The sequence below is a fragment of the Eucyclogobius newberryi genome, unplaced genomic scaffold (genome assembly GCF_026437365.1).
Source record: "Eucyclogobius newberryi isolate DKJ021-1_F unplaced genomic scaffold, fEucNew1.0.hap1 SCAF_18, whole genome shotgun sequence".
NCBI lineage: Eukaryota > Metazoa > Chordata > Actinopteri > Gobiiformes > Gobiidae > Eucyclogobius > Eucyclogobius newberryi.
The window spans coordinates 7,573,988-7,593,686 of record NW_027315812.1 but is presented as its reverse complement, the minus strand read 5'-3'; the positions used below and the strand labels follow the sequence as shown (position 1 = coordinate 7,593,686).

General features: G+C 44.8%; 1 protein-coding gene across 1 annotated transcript in view; it reads left to right on the top strand.

Annotated features, from left to right (window-relative positions):
- Positions 1 to 4,791, top strand: part of LOC140364358 (cadherin-18) — a 193,260-nt gene extending 188,469 nt beyond the window's left edge. Inside the window, exon 11 of the mRNA XM_072450452.1 lies at positions 3,994 to 4,791. Coding sequence (XP_072306553.1) covers positions 3,994 to 4,499 — 506 coding nt within the window. The 3' untranslated portion in view covers positions 4,500 to 4,791. The remainder of the gene's footprint in view (positions 1 to 3,993) is intronic.
- Positions 4,792 to 19,699: the final 14,908 nt, after the last annotated feature.

The following is a 19,699-nucleotide window of genomic DNA, read 5'->3' as shown; positions in this document are numbered from 1 at the left end:
CTTAATCAGATTCTTGAACGAGTCATGCCTGATTAATATAATTCAGTTTTAGTTTTTTGGGTGTTTTTGTTTTTTCTTTTTATCTGACTTTCTTTTGTGGGAAGTAGAAATCTCTGGTTCATATTCCAGCACAATAAGTGGCGTAGATACAGCTGATTTGATGAGTGCCATTCGCCAATAAACGAAGAAGACGAAGAACTTGAAGAAGAAGGAGAAGAAGAACTTGAAGAAGAAGAACTTGAAGAAGAAGAAGCAGGAGAAGAAGAAGAACTTGAAGAAGAAGAAGAACTTGGAGAAGAAGAACTTGAAGAACTTGAAGAAGAAGAAGCAGGAGAAGAAGAAGAACTTGAAGAAGGAGAAGAAGAACTTGAAGAAGAAGAAGCATGGAGAAGAAGAAGAACTTGAAGAAGAAGAACTTGAAGAACTTGAAGAAGAAGAAGCAGGAGAAGAAGAAGAACTTGAAGAAGAAGAAGAACTTGGAGAAGAAGAAGAACTTGAAGAACTTGAAGAAGAAGAAGAAGAAGAAGAAGAAGAAGGAAAAGAAGAACTTGAAGGAGACGATAACTTGGATTAAAAACAGTGTGTGTGACAACTACCCTTTTTGTACATATAATGATTTAAATATCGAATCTATTCAGCTAAAGACGATCTAATTATGACATTAGCTGTATGAATATGTTTTTTGCCATGAAGCCACTGTGACCATCAAATAAGGCGCAAAACATAGCAGGGGTCCTTATGTAACATACGTTTGACTGAAATCAACTGGATGCACTCCACTGGGGGTTAACCGACTGCATTCTGTTAATATATGGAACGTGGCGGGGGATCAAATGCGCCACAAACATTGTAACAATGCGCTTATTGTCAAAACCGTTACGGCGTGAATCATAATGCGTATTAGTGATGTAGGACTGCTAAACGCCCGGCTGGCTTCGGTGCCCTGGCGGGGAAAACGCGGTGTGGACGCGGCGCACACAACCGTCTGCCAGTTTATTGTGTTTGCTGTTTACGGAAGCGCGTCGTGTCCAACCGTCTCAAGCTGTGATTTTAACAAACAACTCTCCGACTCACAACGGGAGAGCGACATTAGCATTAAAAAAAACACATGCGCGCGTTACTGTGGGCGCTGGAGCGCTGTTCGCACGTGCTCAGTCAGTAATGTACACAGGTTTCCTTGGCATTGGATGGAAGTTCAGTCGTCGTATTTGACATGAAATGGTGGGTTAAATTGTGGTAGAAGTACAAAAATCTACAAGCGCTACTACTACTAACACTGCAAATGTCAACACTTAAGTGCAAAATCCCAACAGCAACAATGGATGTTATGTGTCTTTCAACAAAACAGTTTCGGTAATTTATGATGGACTATGATATATTGCAATCGTATCAATATTGGAGTATCGGCTGATGCAACGAATGATATTGCGACATGGTAAATATATCACAATTACCAAAGTCCTCCATCTGACAGGATTGTACTGCTTTATCATGAAAAGAGCTGGATTTTCAGTGTGAACTTGCCTCGATTTAGTCTGTTTTTTTTTTCTCTGTTAAGTTTTGACAGACTGAATATATTAGTTTTAATACAACTGAAATAATTGAGTCAAAAAGTAAATTCAAACATGGCAAAAAATAGTGATATTGCAGTACAGCCATATCACACACTGTATTGCAATTATATCCTGTTTCGTGCAGTATCTACTCGACTCAGTCCTCCTAAAGTTCCACTGTGTCACGTTTCTGGTGAAGGGTTTGCTCCATTTGACTTTCTTTGGCGCCTTGATTGATCCTGTCTGCATCATCGGTGTCTCGATTACTTTTGAGACAGTCCAGATTGGATTGTTGGCAGATGGACACGCACAAAACGGAAGCAACTGACTATCGCTGTAATCGTCCAATACGACTGATGTTTAAGTGTAGTTGGACCAAGATCACGTACAAGAATACAAATATGGACTGGGAATTATGCCGTTTTAAATCATATCTGTGTGTCAAATGACTGCATCAAAGTGTGAAAGTGTTCTGTCTTTGGAGTAGTAGTAGTAGTAGCAGTAGTAGTAGTAATAGCAGTAGCAGTAGCAGTAGCAGTAGCAAGTCAGGTTCTGTTCACAAGATGTCATTGGACAATTTGGTTTGAAATTGCGGAGCTGGGGAATTCTGTGGCAGATCTTTTTTTGTGCGAAATTGCAAATGTCTTGTCACGGTTCATGGTTAGTATCTCATTAATTACTTGAACCATCCACATGAAACAAGAACTGGCGTAGAGTTCAATGACTTCCCTGTCAGAGCAAATTAGGTTGAGATTTGTGCGTGCCCCATTTGGAGGTATATATTTCACAGTTTTTTTTTATTATTGTCCCCCATCTGATATTCAAGAAAGTGAATCTGACCTATTCTATGTGACCAATTAGTGTTACCTCAGTCCTTTGTATTGTACAGTGTGTCAACGGGGCGGTAGAAGGTCAGCCGGCACAGACAGTGGTGTCCAAAGTTTTGCATTTCAAACCCAGCGACTCTCAGAATGTGACTGTGAAGGGGAGAATGTGTCTCGAACTCAGACTTGAGTCACTATTTTGATGACTTGATAAAATGGACTAAGATGGCCAGTGACATGGGACTCGACTTGGACTTGAAGGCCAGTGACATGGGACTCGTCTTTTAGATGAAGACCAGTGACATGGGACTCGTCTTGGACATAATCGCCAGTGACAGGGGACTCGACTTGGACTTGAAGGCCAGTGACAGGGGACTCGTCTTGGACATAATCGCCAGTGACAGGGGACTCGACTTGGACTTGAAGGCCAGTGACAGGGGACTCAACTTGGACATGAAGGCCAGTGACATGGGACTCGACTTGGACTTGAAGGCCAGTAACAGGGGACTCGACTTGGACATGAAGGCCAGTGACATGGGACTCGACTTGGACTTGAAGGCCAGTGACATGGGACTCGACTTGGACATGAAGGTCAGTGACATGGGACTCGACTTGGACATGATCGCCAGTGACAGGGGACTCGACTTGGACTTGAAGGCCAGTGACATGGGACTCGTCTTTTAGATGAAGACCAGTGACATGGGACTCGTCTTGGACATGATCGCCAGTGACAGGGGACTCGACTTGGACATGAAGGCCAGTGACATGGGACTCGACTTGGACTTGAAGGCCAGTGACATGGGACTCGACTTGGACATGAAGGCCAGTGACATGGGACTCGACTTGGACTTGAAGGCCAGTGACAGGGGACTCGACTTGGACATGAAGGCCAGTGACATGGGACTCGACTTGGACTTTAAGGCCAGTGACATGGGACTCAACTTGGACATGAAGGTCAGTGACATGGGACTCGACTTGGACTTGAAGGTCAGTGACATGGGACTCGTCTTGGACATGATCGCCAGTGACAGGGGACTTGACTTGGACTTGAAGTCCAGTGACATGGGACTTGACTTGGACATGATCGCCAGTGACATGGGACTCGACTTGGACATGAAGGCCAGTGACATGGGACTCGACTTGGATTTGAAGGCCAGTGACATGGGACTCAACTTGGACATGAAGGTCAGTGACATGGGACTCGACTTGGACTTGAAGGCCAGTGACAGGGGACTCGACTTGGACATGAAGGTCAGTGACATGGGACTCGACTTGGACTTGAAGGCCAGTGACAGGGGACTCGACTTGGACATGAAGGCCCGTGACATGGGACTCGACTTGGACTTGAAGGCCAGTGACATGGGACTCGACTTGGACATGATCGCCAGTGACATGGGACTCGACTTGATGCTTCTTCTTCTTAAGAATTTATGTATTTCATAGTTGCCCCTCTTCACTTTTCTATGTGTGGCTTGCAAGCCACATTTGATAACTTGGTACAAAAACTTGAAAGGTCTTGAGAATGAAAGCAGAAAACTTGGGACTTGACTTTAGGCCAAAGAGACATGGATAACAAGCACTTCATTTCTAACCAGTCTCTGTCTTGTGTGTTGCAGCCATCGTGGTGCTGTTCATCACGCTGCGACGGAGCAAGAAGGAGCCGCTGATCATCTCCGAGGAAGACATCAGAGAGAACGTGGTGACCTACGACGACGAGGGCGGTGGGGAGGAGGACACCGAGGCCTTCGACATAATCGCCCTACGGAACCCGGCCGCCGCGGAGGAGCTCAAGTTTAGGAGGGATGTACGACCGGACATGAGACCGCACTGCACTGTACTGCCCCAGCACAACCCCGGCAGCCCGTCCGTCGACCAAGCCGACGTCCACGACTTTATCAGACACAAACTGGTGGATGCCGACATGGATACGAGCGGGCCTCCGTACGATTCGCTCCAAACGTACGCTTTCGAGGGACTGGGATCTCCGGCGGGGACGATAAGCCCCTTAGACTCGTTTGGGACGCAGTCGGAACAGGATTACAATTACCTGGATGACTGGGGACCCGAGTTTCAGAAACTGGCAGATATCTACGGAGACGCAGATTCAGATGTGACGACCTAAACTGAGACCAAACCAAATGTGTTTACTTTTCGGGAAACATTTGCAGTGACAGAAAACGTGCTGCAACGGAACTGCTTGGATGAATTAAAACTATTTACTGTCAAACTGAAAACCATTTTTATTTTTAAATTTTTCATTTTGGATTATGGGCCGTCTGTGGAAAGTATTGGGTCAGATTTTGAGAGAGAAGAGCAACACTATGGAAGATATAAGGAAAATGCTATTTTCCTTGGTGTATATTTTTTATTGCTCAATAAAGTCCTGAAATCCATATGGGTGGATTTGTGCAAAATTGTGGTTTCGTCTTTGTCCATCTAACCTTGGATTTACAGCACGCAGTGAGGGTCACCACCGGGGGCAGCATCTTGTAGTCGTCAATGGGCTCTTCTAAAACAAAAGGGAATATCACATAGTCAAATTCAACATTTATTCATTGTATTCTCTTAGGTCAATAGTATGTGCTTGAATTTAACCTCAAAATTCAACTTTAAAGGCGCACTATGTCACTTTTCCGGCTACTGCTTGTCTCCATTAGATATAATTGCCTTGCTTGGAACGTTCCACAGTATAGCCACGTTTCAACTAACTCTAATCTCAGTCATTCCTGTTGTTGAGCAATTCTCTACAAGAGGAAGAAGCCGAGGAGTCAATCCATCCATCCATCTTCTGCCGCTTTATCCGGGGCCGGGTCGCGGGGGCAGCAGTCTGAGCAGGGACTCCCAGACTTCCTTCTCCCCAGACACTTCCTCTAACTCCTCCGGGGGGATCCCGAGGCGTTCCCAGGCCAGCCGAGAGACATAGTCTCTCCAGCGTGTCCTGGGTCTTCCCCGGGGCCTCTTCCCGGTGGGACATGCCTGAAACACCTCCCGAGGGAGGCGCCCAGGAGGCATCCGAAACAGATGCCCGAGCCACCTCAGCTGGCTCCTCTCGACGTGGAGGAGCAGCGGCTCTATTCCGAGCTCCCCCCGTGTGGCCGAACTCCTCACCTTATCTCTAAGGGAGCGCCCAGCCACACGGCGGAGGAAACTCATTTCGACCGCTTGTATCCGCGATCTTGTTCTTTCGGTCACTACCCAAAGCTCATGACCATAGGTGAGGGTAGGAACGTAGACCGACCGGTAAATAGAGAGCTTTGCCTTTCGGCTCAGCTCCCTCTTCACCACAACGGTCCGATGCAGCGACTGCATCACTGCAGCCGCTGCACCGATCCGCCTGTCGATCTCACGCTCCATCCTTCCCTCACTCGTGAACAAGACCCCGAGATACTTGAACTCCTCCACTTGGGGCAAGGACACCCCACCCACCTGGAGAGGGCAAGCCACCTTTTTCCGGTCGAGAACCATGGCCTCGGATTTGGAGGTGCTGATTCTCATCCCAGCCGCTTCACACTCGGCTGCAAACCGTCCCAGTGCATGTTGCAGGTCCGGGTTTGATGGAGCCATCAGGACAACATCGTCTGCAAACAACAGAGATGAGATCCTGTGGTCCCCAAACCGGACACCCTCCGACCCCTGACTGCGCCTAGAAATTCTGTCCATAAAAATTATGAACAGAACCGGTGACAAAGGGCAGCCCTGGCGGAGTCCAACATGCACTGACCCGTCACCTAGGACCTGTTTGCCTTGGGAGACCCTACCAGGGGCATGAAGCCCCGGACAACATAGCTCCCGGGATCATTCGGGCACTCAAACCCCTCCACCACGTTAAGGTGTCGGTTCAAGGAGAGGGCCGAGGAGTCAAACTGTTGCTAAATCCAGTCAGAGAAAAAAGCACAGATTTCTTCCCCGTCCTCAAATACACAAACTTCTATGTGCACGAGTTTAAAACACAAATGAGTGTGTGTAAATCTGCTAAAACAGGCCAAAGTTTGTCTGTCTGCGTTTCCATTTTGTTTGTTTAGGTTTGACCTTTTGACTCCCGCCGAAACTGCAATGCTGCGCTGTGATTGGTCAGGACCACAGCGGCTGAACAAACGTGAGTCCGACCACATGAACCTCAAGAGTTTGAGAAAAAAATGTAACGAGAATTCATCTGGCATGAGCCTACTTAACAACTAAACTATTAGGATTGAAATGAGGGCAAGCGAGGCTCACAGCAACATCTAAAATACATGAAGCTAAAAATGTGTGATAATCAATAGGCAAAAAGTAATGAAGCCTGCGTAAATTCAGCCTGGAAGACCTAACTCCATCCTTCTACGTCAAGGCCACCACGGAAGGACCCCTCTCCCCAGCGCCATCATCGCACTCAAGCGGGCGCCCGCCTGTCCGTCTGTGAGAGTCAGATCCCTCACTTCACCATGGACTCTCCCAGGTTTCTGCGCTTATCCCAAAGAGGTTATTCAGTTTTTCCTGGCCAAAGAAGGAGGGTGAAAGGTCAGGGGGCGTCTGTACCATGGCCCGAGCACCTGCTCCTCATCCCCAATCAACGCTCCCAGTCACTCCTCCCTGCTCCCAATCAGCACCAGGCGGTCGCATTTAATCGTTCAGGCAGATGGCTCGGCCTCTCAAACCGTACTGCGACCCACCACCTCCCCAGCTCCTCCTCTGCATTCCCCTCATCTTCTACCTCCTCTTAACATCTACCACCACCAGTCTCCAGGCTCCGGGGGGAGACATCTAATACAAATAGATCATGGAGTGCCCATGATTGCAACGTCTTCCGCCGGGGTCTGAGCGCCAAATAACTTGCAAATAAAGCTTGCTAAACAGTCCATTCTCGTGGTCTCTTTGTCTCTCCAGGGTGAATTGAGGAGAGAAAGGCTGTTTCAGAGGCTGTGGGAAAGTAGAGGGAGATTGAGAGAGAATGTCAGTATATACACTATCCCGACGTGTGTGTAGCTGCAGGACACGTGTAATGACATAGTCTGCTTAAATTAACACTACCAATACCAAAATAGAAATAAAGGAATGAGAACCGAGCAGTAAATATCACCTCTGCACTTAAGCTGTGATAAATGAGACACAAACCAACCCAGAATCTAAAAATGATTTCAATATTCCAGCTATATTTATCATCAATGTCCAGTCCACGCAGTTTTCCCAGAAGCCTTTTCAGTTCATGTAAAATCCTGCCCAGATGCAAGCCAGATAAATGGAGAAACACCACATGCACCATGTCAGTTTGATCTTGACTGTCGACATGCAAAAGACCCAAAATATCCAAATCAAATCTGTTTTTTGGCAGCTTTAAACCGTGGTAATGTTGTGTTTTCTGATCATTTTAGCGCTCAAACTTCCTCAACCAGGCCGCTAACCAACGCTGACATCAGCAGCTGTAGCTTTGATGAAAGCCGCTTCACTCCTCGGTGCACGTGCAGATGGAGTTCAGCGACAATCTCTCGACATTTTTCATCATGAAGAGTCGGGTAGAACGTAGCTACGCAGGGTAGAGTAAACAAACGCTGTACTCAAGTATAAGATGAAGAAGAACGTTCCTTTAAGGTACGGGGGAAAGTAGTGACCCTAATGGGCTTATTTGTAAAACACAATTTGTACGTAAAGTAATTCAACGTGCTATACTGAACACAATACATTAACGGCACAGTACAAAGAAATAAACTAAAAGAATCATTATGAAATTAATTAAAAAGAGAAGAAAAACTGTATTTAAACAACTGTTTTTAGCCCAGATTTGAGCCCCGTCTCATTGTTCTAAAAAACAGAGAAGAAAAAGATAAATATAGATTGTCATCGGACAGACACACATTAAATATGGCACAAGGTTATGGTTCTGGAAGTTCCAAAGGATAGACAGAAAAAATTACAAATCTTACATGTATCTGAGAACTACCCACCTCCTGTGACAAACAGATCTCTCTTTTGAATACAAATTGCCGTTACTTTTCCCAAGAGTGACTGAAGCGTTCATCTTTAAACGGTTTGAACATTTGTGTCGACATTGTCCTTTTTGCGGTTTATCTTTTGAAAATACCAGATGTTGCGCACCATTTCACGTTTTGTCTTTCAAATGACTTCAAATTCCAATGCAACTTTTTAACAGTACTTGTTTTACTCTTCCTCGAATCCTTTCTTGGGTCACTACTTTGTACTTCTATTTGAGTACAACTGCTTTAAAATAACAGTATTCTTTAAAGATGAATGAGAAAATACAACTGCTAACAAAAACAAACCCTTCAAGACCTCCGGTTCGGGAAACACCGTGACCAAGAAGCGTCGCACATCGAGCCCCAGTGGAGATAATTGAATCCGTTTACTGCTCAGAAGAAACAAATCAACCTTGGGCTCCCGGAGTTGTGTCCTGGCTTTTCGCTTGGTCAGCTTCACGCTTCATTAGGCGAGCGGGGTCCTGCCTGCTGCAACGCTCGTCCCGGCGCCAGCCCATTAGACGGTTCGGATGGCGAAAGTCCAGTAAAAACACTGTCATTCTCACTTCTGGATAACAAACTCGGAGCACATTGTAATTCCGAGTGCGCTTTCGTGTATGTACTGCCCCGTCCTGGCTTGCTCGCCAACGGGTCGGTGCGAGATAAGACGAAGTTACAGCAACGCATGGAGATTAGCATCAGTAGTCACGCAAGGTTCTCACAATATAATGATTTTCTAAGGCCTGTAGACCTTTAGATAGTACACTTCTCACGACGAGTTCCACTAAAAACATTTGAGGGAACTGGACTAAACTAGGATTAATCTTGTTTGGAATCTAAATAAGGAAAGAAATAAATACGTTTTAATTTGGACTGAGAACAGTAAAGCTTTTCTTGTCTCATAAAAGTGTTATTGCTTTGCCGGGAAAGATCCACTTTACGATATAAACGTCTTTCTCTTGCTCATATTTGATTACAAGTCTTTTTATTGCCATTTTGTTGAACATTCCAGGCAGAAATGAAGAAGAAAAGACTGTCTAACCCTATTATTTTGTATTTCAGCTGAAGAAGGTTGAATAATTTACATAATATGCTTCAGAAACGAGTACTTAATTGGTTTGTTCTGCCCTTTATTTATTACAGATAATGTTTTTTACGACATGGTTCATTTGGAATAGGGTCATCAACAATATATTGCACATCAAAGTGATGGTGACAGGCCCATTTCAGACTCAACACCAGGAAAACTACATCATATTCCTTTAAAACCCTGAATAGTTTGGGTTCACGTGATCTCACAGACAGAATTATGTACATTTAGGGCCATTACCGTCACAATTAACACAAAATCAACAATAAAGCTGAAACCCGTGGCTAGTTTAGTAAATAAGTGTAACACAGTTCAGAATTCATTGGCAAATTTCCCCTGGATTATGGTTGGTATATCTTTAACAGCTGCTGAAAGTGTCGCCATTATTCAGCCGCAAAGACGTGATTGTTTTACTTTAAACCATAAGATTAAAGTATGGCAAGTTTGTGAAGCCAATCCCAAACAAATAACGATAAAGCTTCATCAATTGTAGATGGAAATATGATTAATCTACTGCATTTGGCGTCTCTAAACTTGTGTCTTGGCTAAAAGGTTCTGTCGTCGTTGTAAATTACCAGTTCCAGTTTTGCCAAAAACGCACAATAGGCCTAATTCCTGAGTGGTATGATTTGGTGGAGTGTGTTGCGCCGGCTGCCGCTCCTCCAGACTGCGCCTTTGTTCTCCCCAGCGCTTTACGAATTAGGGTCATGTTCATCAATTATTGCATCAAATCCTGAGAGCTTTGCGATTCATCCCGAGGTCTCAGTCTATCATAATGAAGTGAGGGAAGTTTGAAAGCTCGAGTGTGTTGGTTTTGCGTTACAAGACAACGCCACTTTGAACTTTGAAGTATATTATTGTCGTTTTCAGGCGTTGCAGAGGGCGCTGCAAGGTCAGAGCGGGACAAAAACTGGGACGCGAACCTGTTTTACCTGCACATTACCTACAGAGGCGGCGTGGTTAATTGGAAAATTAGGTTGGTTAGAAAATTGGGACAAACTCGAAACTAAATCAGGTCAATACCAGGAATAAACAATGACTAGAGCCGAGGTTCATTTGGGCTTTTGATCATTTATTTTACCAGCTTTGTTTGTCTGTTGTTTTTTTAATGCTATAATAAATGGAACACAGAACAAAAAGAACACTGAGAGACAGAGAGCGTACAGTGGGATAAAAACATAGTCATAAACATGTAGTCCAGCATTCAAATTTTGTCTGGATGTAATTTTCTCCATATAATGACCTTGATCGTGGGTTCCGCCTGAGTCATCCATTTGCGTTTGCTTGTTCTTCCTCCCTGACCGTTTGTAATGCTGCTTTCTGGACTGGAATGGACACTCTTAACACGATGAGAGAGAGAGCAGTATGAAAAACAAACTAAATCTGGCCTGAACACACCTTTAATCGGTCTACAACAAGTGCGAAGGTCACGTGTTCTACTCGGCCACTGCTCCCGACAGGTTTCCCCGGCAACAAGGGAACAAAGGATGGCTCAAATGCAAAAAATATATATTTACACTCATGCAATGTTTGAGTATTCCTGTATTTTTCTGCATTTGAGGCTTTGACTTGAGTGCCCAGGAATTCTGATTTCCCCTACCACCTATGCCCTCCCACACTCCTGCACTTAGTTGCAATTATTAAAAAGATACATGAAGTGATGCATAATTCTAACATTTGTCACTTGTCAAAAAGAGATACATGTAACCGACAATCCGCCGCTTGTTACCATGACAGTCACTATGAAGAGGCAGGGCTTATCAACAGGAAAGTTAATGGACCTGTGTCTATTCTTAACCCGTTTTGGATCAATATTGTAGTTTGCAATGAACAAAATGAAAAATAATGATCCACTTACAGTACGTCGTAGTTTCAAGCGCCTGAACACAGTGTCATACGTCTCCTTTAACGTTAAACTGAGATTGGACCCCGTTCTCAGAATTTTACACCTGCTTGTTTTTAATCAGCAAATATTTATTCAGATCCCTCGTCAAACTAACATCGACAGGTATGACTAATGTGTTATTTCAGGAATTAGGTTGGGCTTAAATGATTACAACATAATTACACGGCTTTGACAGATTTGGCAGTCGGTCCTCCCACCAGCTCCTCTGTATATTCTGAAACGTCGTGGTAACACTGGTACTCTTTGACACTGCATGAACGTCATTTACCAGATGAGCCACGAGGAGGCAGGACCGCTGACGGGTCCTGGGTCATATCTGCTATGACCTGAGTGTGGCCAGAGTGTGACCCGAGTGTGACCCAGAGTGTGACCCGAGTGTGTGACCAGAGTGTGACCTGAGTGTGACCAAAGTGTGACCCGAGTGTGACCCAGAGTGTGACCTGAGTGTGGCCAGAGTGTGACCCGAGTGTGACTTGAAGGTGACTAGAGTGTGACCCGAGTGTGTGACCAGAGTGTGACCCGAGTGTGTGACCAGAGTGTGACCCGAGTGTGACCCAAGTGTGACCCGAGTGTGACCTGAAGGTGACTAGAGTGTGACCAGAGTGTGACCCGAATGTGACCTGAAGGTGACTAGAGTGTGACCCGAGTGTGTGACCAGAGTGTGACTAGAGTGTGACCTGAGTGTGTGACCAGAGTGTGACCCGAGTGTGACTAGAGTGTGTGACCAGAGTGTGACCCGAGTGTGACTAGAGTGTGTGACTAGAGTGTGTGACCAAAGTGTGACCAGAATGTGGCCTGAGTGTGACCAGTGTGTGACCCGAGTGTGACCCAGAGTGTGACCCGAGTGTGTGACCAGAGTGTGACCCGAGTGTGACCCAAGTGTGACCAAAGTGTGACCTGAAGGTGACTAGAGTGTGACCCGAGTGTGACTAGAGTGTGACCTGAGTGTGTGACCAGAGTGTGACCCGAGTGTGACTAGAGTGTGTGACTAGTGTGTGACCAAAGTGTGACCATAATGTGGCCTGAGTGTGACCAGTGTGTGACCCGAGTGTGACCCGAATGTGACCCGAGTGTGGCCAGAGTGTGACCCGAGTGTGACTAGAGTGTGACCCGAGTGTGACCCGAGTGTGACCTGAGTGTGACTAGAGAGTGACCCGAGTGTGTGACCAGAGTGTGACCAGAGTGTGACCCGAGTGTGTGACCCGAGTGTGACCCGAGTGTGACCTGAGTGTGACTAGAGAGTGACCCGAGTGTGTGACCAGAGTGTGACCAGAGTGTGACCACAGTGTGTGACCAGAGTGTGACCAGAGTGTGACCAGAGTGTGTGACCAGAATGTGACCACAGTGTGTGACCAGTGTGTGACCAGAGTGTGTGACCAGAATGTGACCACAGTGTGTGACCAGTGTGTGACCAGAGTGTGACCAGAATGTGACCAGAGTGTGACCACAGTGTGTTACCAGAGTGTGACCACAGTGTGTTACCAGAGTGTGACCACAGTGTGTGACCAGAGTGTGACCACAGTGTGTTACCAGAGTGTGACCACAGTGTGTGACCAGTGTGTTACCAGAGTGTGACCACAGTGTGTTACCAGAGTGTGACCACAGTGTGTGACCAGTGTGTTACCAGAGTGTGACCACAGTGTGTGACCAGAGTGTGACCACAGTGTGTGACCAGCTTGTGCTTATACAGTTCTCCATTGATGCTACATTTGAAACAAAAGGGGTGGAGTTATCACATACCATTTGTTATTCCACAGAAGGAAAACATCAGCTTAGTAAACTTTTGACGACCCTTCTTCTGCCCGTATCCCTGACCGCCTTGAGCACCTTCTGAGGTTTCGGACTGTGTTTTCAAGAGTTCAATAGTCAATAGTGAACGTTAGTCGGGTGGTCATTATGTTACGCTTGATCCATCCTCGCCCTCTTGCCTCTCGTTGCCTCTCGCGCATTATTGCAACTGGCCCGTCCTGTCAAACTGTCAATGTCTCATCTCCGCGATACTGATGGTGGTCTTATGAGATACAAAGAGGAGCGATGCATAATTTAACCTCTGCGCCCGCTCTCCCCGTCTCCAGCGCCGTCTCCTCATAACAAGCCTGTCTATTACTCCTCCCGGCTTTGTCTCTCACACTCTCTCAGTCCGTTTGGCGGATTTTCAGGCTCTTTTTTAAAAAACAGTTGGACCAAAACATTTCGACGGTCTCGCGCATCCCTCCGACGGTTTTCGAGAGCCCGAGGGTTGTCCCGCGGCAAAAGGCCATTCGCGAAGTGTGCCAGGTTTGCTGCTGAAGTCCAAAAGCTGGTTTTAATCATTTTCTCTGCCCATATGCCAGTCTCTGCAAGGCCATATTCATATTTCCAAATCAAACAAATAGACTCTGATTCGGCTCGTCATAATCAGGGGCATGAAACAAAACAAATCAACGCTGCATTTTTCGCTCAGTCTTATGTTGTTGTTGTTGTTGTCAAGGGAAACGCTGCGGACTGCAACTTCCTAACAACCCAGTCAAAAAAGTGCCAAAATGTCTTTTCTCGAGCAGCAAATTAAACCATAGGGCTGTGTCTGTAAAATACATTTTAAAGATGCGTTTGAGGTCAAATAAATGGCAACAAATCAACACTATTTTCAAGTGTTCATAAAAGCTGTTGTCCATCGATGCATTTTGAATGGAAGGGTCAACGTTAGCCTCCAGACATCATGTAAAACTGTGAGCCTCATTAGAAAACATGACCACACATACGGTACAAGTTTGGTTTATTGACGTAATAAACATTTCTTAAATCAGACAATCTGCGGGACAAATCAATCAATCAATCACACCTAAATCCAAATGAATAACGTTATTTTCATACATAAATTGTACCATCGCAAAAAGTAAAACTGCTCTAAAAATGCAGCGGGCCTTAACAGTTTGACAAAGAAATATTTGTTTTGTTTCACCAAACTCCACAAATGCCACATTCATTAGTTAACTTTAGAAGCTGGAAGTTAGATATTGACTCTCAATTCTCATTGTCTAAAAAACGTATGAATGTATATTTGTATTTGGCGTCCTATTAAAATGAATGAGATAGAAGGTTCATATCAGCACCAGGCCGTGTGCTGCTGATGTACTGGAAGGATCTGTAGCAGTACTGTATTGTCCCATCAGGATCTTCGTCAGTGTGTTTTCAGTTGGTGGGGAAACCCATGGACCCATCCAGACACAGGAAGACCATGTGACCTCCAGCGGGACATGTCCCTGGAAATTGAAACTGGTGCGTTAACGCGAGCGTTTGTCAGAGTGAATGTGGGAACAAATCAGTTCACACGGGTCTCGTGTGTGTTCATTATGTTCCGTCCCAACCGCATACATAAATCATATTTCTTCCTGTGATGCAACTATACAAAACTGCCACATGAAGGATTATTAATGTCTGCTTATAGTGAGGAAACCTTTGCTTGGATATCCACTTCTCCAGCGCAGAGAGAAATTCCCTCTTGAACCACTGCACCAGATTGTAGTGGGTGAATTTACACTGGCAGAACAATGGGTTTTCAGATCTACTGGTGCCTCATTAACTCCATTGATTTGGTGCAGAAATAACGACCCAAACCTCACAGTGGAACAGAAATATCCTGCTCCGTCAACTGTTTCCAATGACCAATTGGTTTTAAACTGTTAAGATATTTTGTGTTTTTGTAGATTTCAATTGAATTAGAGAAAATGATAATTCTGCACTGATTTGGTTTGAAGATGACCAGTGTGGGCAAATGTGAGGACGTTTTTGGAAGTTTGTGTTGTGTCCAAACCTACGCTTTTAGTAAGGATTACATGTAAAGTTTTATGAATGAGACTCCTGACCTGTGTCTTGGTCTGGTGCCGCTAGTTGTTGCTAACATCTCCATGGAGACAAGCAGGTGGTTCATCAGAAGATTTGATCAGGTATTCAATTGTTTTCCAGGCTAATTGAAGGAAACATTGTCTTTCATGTTCCCTTTGCTGTCTTGACTTAAATAAATACTCTTCCTACTGCCCCCTCATCAGGCGCGGAACCCAAAGAACTTAACTAATTAACTTGTCCGGCTAAATAGTGTGTTTCTCCTCATTGCGACGCGTACATCAGACTAATGACACGATCGTAACTCCATTTCCCGTCTCGCAGCCCATGTTCGCCTCCCGTCCTCCGACACAAGATGAATCTGCTGAGGACTCCTGGTATTTAAAAGCAGGGGATTTTTCATTCGTGGCTGGGCTAAAAACCTATCCGCACTCAATTAGCGACGTGTTAGTCAATTAAACAGAAGTGACACTCGCAGGGGAAGTTTGAGCTGAGAAATTATTGCCCGAGTCAATTCATTAAAAGTTTGCACGAGGACAACGAGAGCGGGGGCCTTTGTACCAAGACTAAATGGACTCTGAAGTATTATGCGAGAATCATTTGAAACATTTGGCTTGGCGATTTGGAAAGTTTTGCCGATTTAACGCAGCCTTCTTCCCCCCCGCACACTTTTCTGTGATTGGCTAAATCCACCTGTCACTCAAAGCGTGACACAGGCCGGGCATTGGGAGGAGTCTTTTCAACAGGGTCGGATCACAGCTGGGGGTGGTCATCAACGCACTGAGACAGTTTTTCAAAAGATACCGCGGCACAACTCCTACTGAAGTTAAGAAATATATAAAAAAAAGTAGCATAAACTGTGGCAAGTAATGTCTCTCTGGTTCTTTAAATTTGGTAATTCTCTGGGTGTCAGAGCCCGTGTGCCGCTTTGCTCAGCTTGGCGACCATGTGCAGAGGGGAAAACATTAGACCACAGTCCATAGGAAAGTATGGCACGTCTGTAGTAGAGGCCCAAACACTGAACTTTGGAGGTTGTAAAACAGACGCAGTGTTGTATAGTGTGAATATAAAGGCACCACGACCCCATCTCAGGTTATACTTTTAGCCGATGCTTGACAAAAGAGCCACACAAGCGATAAAAGGGCTCTTTAGTGTCCAAAGTAGGACTAACTACCACTGTATACTCCCACAGCGAGTCACAGGTTAACTTCAAATACTGCAGGTATCTCTTATGTAACATAGCAGTGAGTTTTAAACACTGACAGTGAGAGCCTCCACTTTGGAACTGTTCAGTTCAGCGGGCCTGATTAGCTACAGGTGCTAAAGTCAACAAGCTGAATCCTCTCGATGGTTCTGGGCCTGATTTATAAAGTCTGTGCTTCACACACTCTGGCCACTTTAGTGAGGGAAATAAATCTGACCATATGACACGAGCAGAAGACTTCAGGGGAGTGGAACATGGACCTGTTCAAGGTCTGGTGAGTTTTATTCTATTGTTGTTGTGCTGTTTTTGTCATTTGTAGCATTCATTCTGGAGAATTTGATGAGTAATATATAAAATAGATATTTGCAGGTCTTGTTGGCAGGAGTATTCAAGTCTGCACTGGAGCTGGATCCCAAGCAGGAACGGAGGTTGTGGCACCTAACTCTGGAGCAAAACAGGAAAACCAAGTGAGTGACTTCTGGTTTTAGATATTTAGAGAGCAGGACTTACCACAAACAGGCTTCGGGAGCTAAAAGTGTCTTGATGTTCAGGAAATTACTTTTGAAAGCATTTTTATTTGTTTTTCATATGTTTAATAAATACTGAATCCAAAATGAGATTGATCAATATGAGAGGGATTAGAGATGAGATAACTATAGCATAAAGAACATGCTAACAAGTTTACCAAAGCATCAGTTTTACCCCAAATCACTAAATCCACTGAATTCTTCTTCCTCTGTGTCACTTCTAAACAACTCCACAAACTCCAGAGGAAGAGGAAGTGCAGATTCTTCTTCTGCGTCGCTTAGAGCCTAGAGCGCCCTCTTGTGGTTGCCAGTGTGAAAATATCGGATAATATCACATATAAGTCGCTCTGGAGTATAAAGTCGCACCCCGGACAAAACCATGAAAAAAGTCGGGAAAATACAGTACACATTTGCTGTATTTTCCTTACATTCTTTCATGGTTTTTGAAGCAAGATACGTTTCCAGAAGTACAGTACATAAAGTGTACTAAAAGCATAATAGGCCGTCCTCTTAAAACAATAACCAGCAGAGGTTTACATGGATTCGATTGTCAGTGGCAGTATAAAGATTTCTTCGTTCTGGAGCTTCAATCCATCAAAGCTGGACCGTATGTTGTCGCGATAAGACCAGGGCCATATCTCACAGGCACCGGGGCCCGTGCTGGGTAACCGCGCCTCTGCTTTTATCTTTTGTCACCATGGCAGAATGGATTATTGTTGAAAATACTGGTCCAATTGCGACGCTCCTGTGATGTTTTTACTGCCTCAACAGCCTCATATCTCTTAAAAGAGCCGCCGTGAATCACACACTTTGTTTGTTTACGCCCTAGAAAAATAAAGTCAAGAGTAAAGGGCTTAAAATGGTGCTAAAGCTCATTTTAAAAGGATATTCACGTCAGAAAGAGTTTGTAATGTGTCGGTTGTCCCATTTTAGAGCCATTACAAATTGCGTGCTTCCTCGTTTTTACATTTGGAAAACAAAAATCTGTCAGAACTTAAAGAATTTGGGTTAATTGATGAACACAATAGCACTGAATACTTTATACTTTTAGCTTTAGTATAATTGCAAGCTCATTCAACATACATTTGATACTTTGGTGTAGCCTTGTCAGAACACTACTCAATTTTAAAGAAATGGGTTTGATACTCGATACCAACTTCGATACCACATAATATCCATGTTTTTGAGACAATAGAATGTACTTTTCGACACAAAATAATAGTGCTTCCTTTTTCTCATGTGGTCTTAAAACTTGATCTGACAAAGCTCAAGAACATTCTAAAGCTGTTCAGTTTTGTACAGCTATTTTTGTACAGATACTTGCCAAAAGGTGTCAACCAAAACCAAGCAAATGAAAAATGTATTTGTCTGATTTTGCACTTTTCCACGTGCTTAAACGTCGCTTTACTATTGAATTCGCCCCATCGTCAGCGGTCGTACTTGTGGGCAGACTGACCGGAGTGACAATGATAGGCGGGTAAAGTGTCCTGCCCAAGAACACAATAACACTGGTGGAACCCTTGACCTTTGGCACTGGTGGACAATTGACTTCACCATCGAGCCACTGCCAATCGGTCGGCAACGGCGACGAAAAGACAGATCTAGCCGACTGAATGTGAATAAAAAGCCACGGCGAAGTGCAAAGTCATCTGCATTTGAGAGCGGGTCTGACCCAGTTCATCGACACGGACGCCGTGTTGTTGTTTACGCCGCGGACTGGAAACACCGGCGGCGCTCTAATTGCACTTTGCATATCGGGTCGGGCACGTTTCCGTTGGCGAGGTGCGTCGACGGCTAATATCGGCATCTATTTTTCATGGAGGCGCGGCGCGTTCCGACCTCGGACTGGGGAGCGGCGGTCGGTCTCCCTCTCCGCTTTGAGGTCAGCCGCTTCCAAGCGCTGGAACGTTTCCCGCGGGGAGAGAGATTTTCTGGGGGAGGGCTTTGCATATGATAAATGTTCACGACTCCGGAGTTTGTGAAGGTGAAGAGGAAATAAAAGATCAAAGAGGGAGAGAAAAACTTCTTTGAAATACATGGGGGTGATGATTAAAGTTGATTTACCCCAAAGTTTGTGGAAGAGCTGTCAGAGACTTGTTACCAACTTTTATATGCATTATAACTGGTATTGTTTTTTATAGAAGAAGTCCACTTTTGGTTGTGTCTATGTAGGATTTAATTAGCGTTCAGGAAGTTCTGATGGAGCCATTTTGACCATATTTAGACTGAATTTGCTCTCCTTAGCCTTGGTTCAAGGCTGGTTTAGCCCTGATGTACTGCTGAGACTTGGATGTCCACTGTGTTCAGGTAACTCTCCACATTCTGCCTGAAACGTGCCATAATGTGAAGATAAACTTAACAATCTTGCATTTGTTCAAGAACTGGTGCATTCTTAGATCCAGGCCACGTAATGGCCTTTCCGTGGAGAAAATGTGTTTTTTCTCGTTCTCAAACAGCAACGATGGTAGACAATTGAATCTAAACCATTCGCTATGGCCTTTTGTGGGATAAAAAGAAAAGTTTGAGCAGAGTTGATGATGTATTTAGTTTAAAAGTAAAGAGAAAACCTGTCTGTTCCTCAGTGAAGTCCGAACAGGAAGCGCACCGTTTACACCAAACCAGGAGGCAAAGAACTTCATCAATTAGGTTCATAACAGGTTTCTTTGTCCTATCTTAACAACACAATGTTTATCTTTGCCCATCCTGCGTCATGACAACGGGCAGCGGACATTTAGTATCTGGACAAGGTCGAAACATGATTGTGGCGTGACGTTCGTCCATAACTTCAAGCTCTCACAAAAACCTCTGCATGTTCCAACGATAGG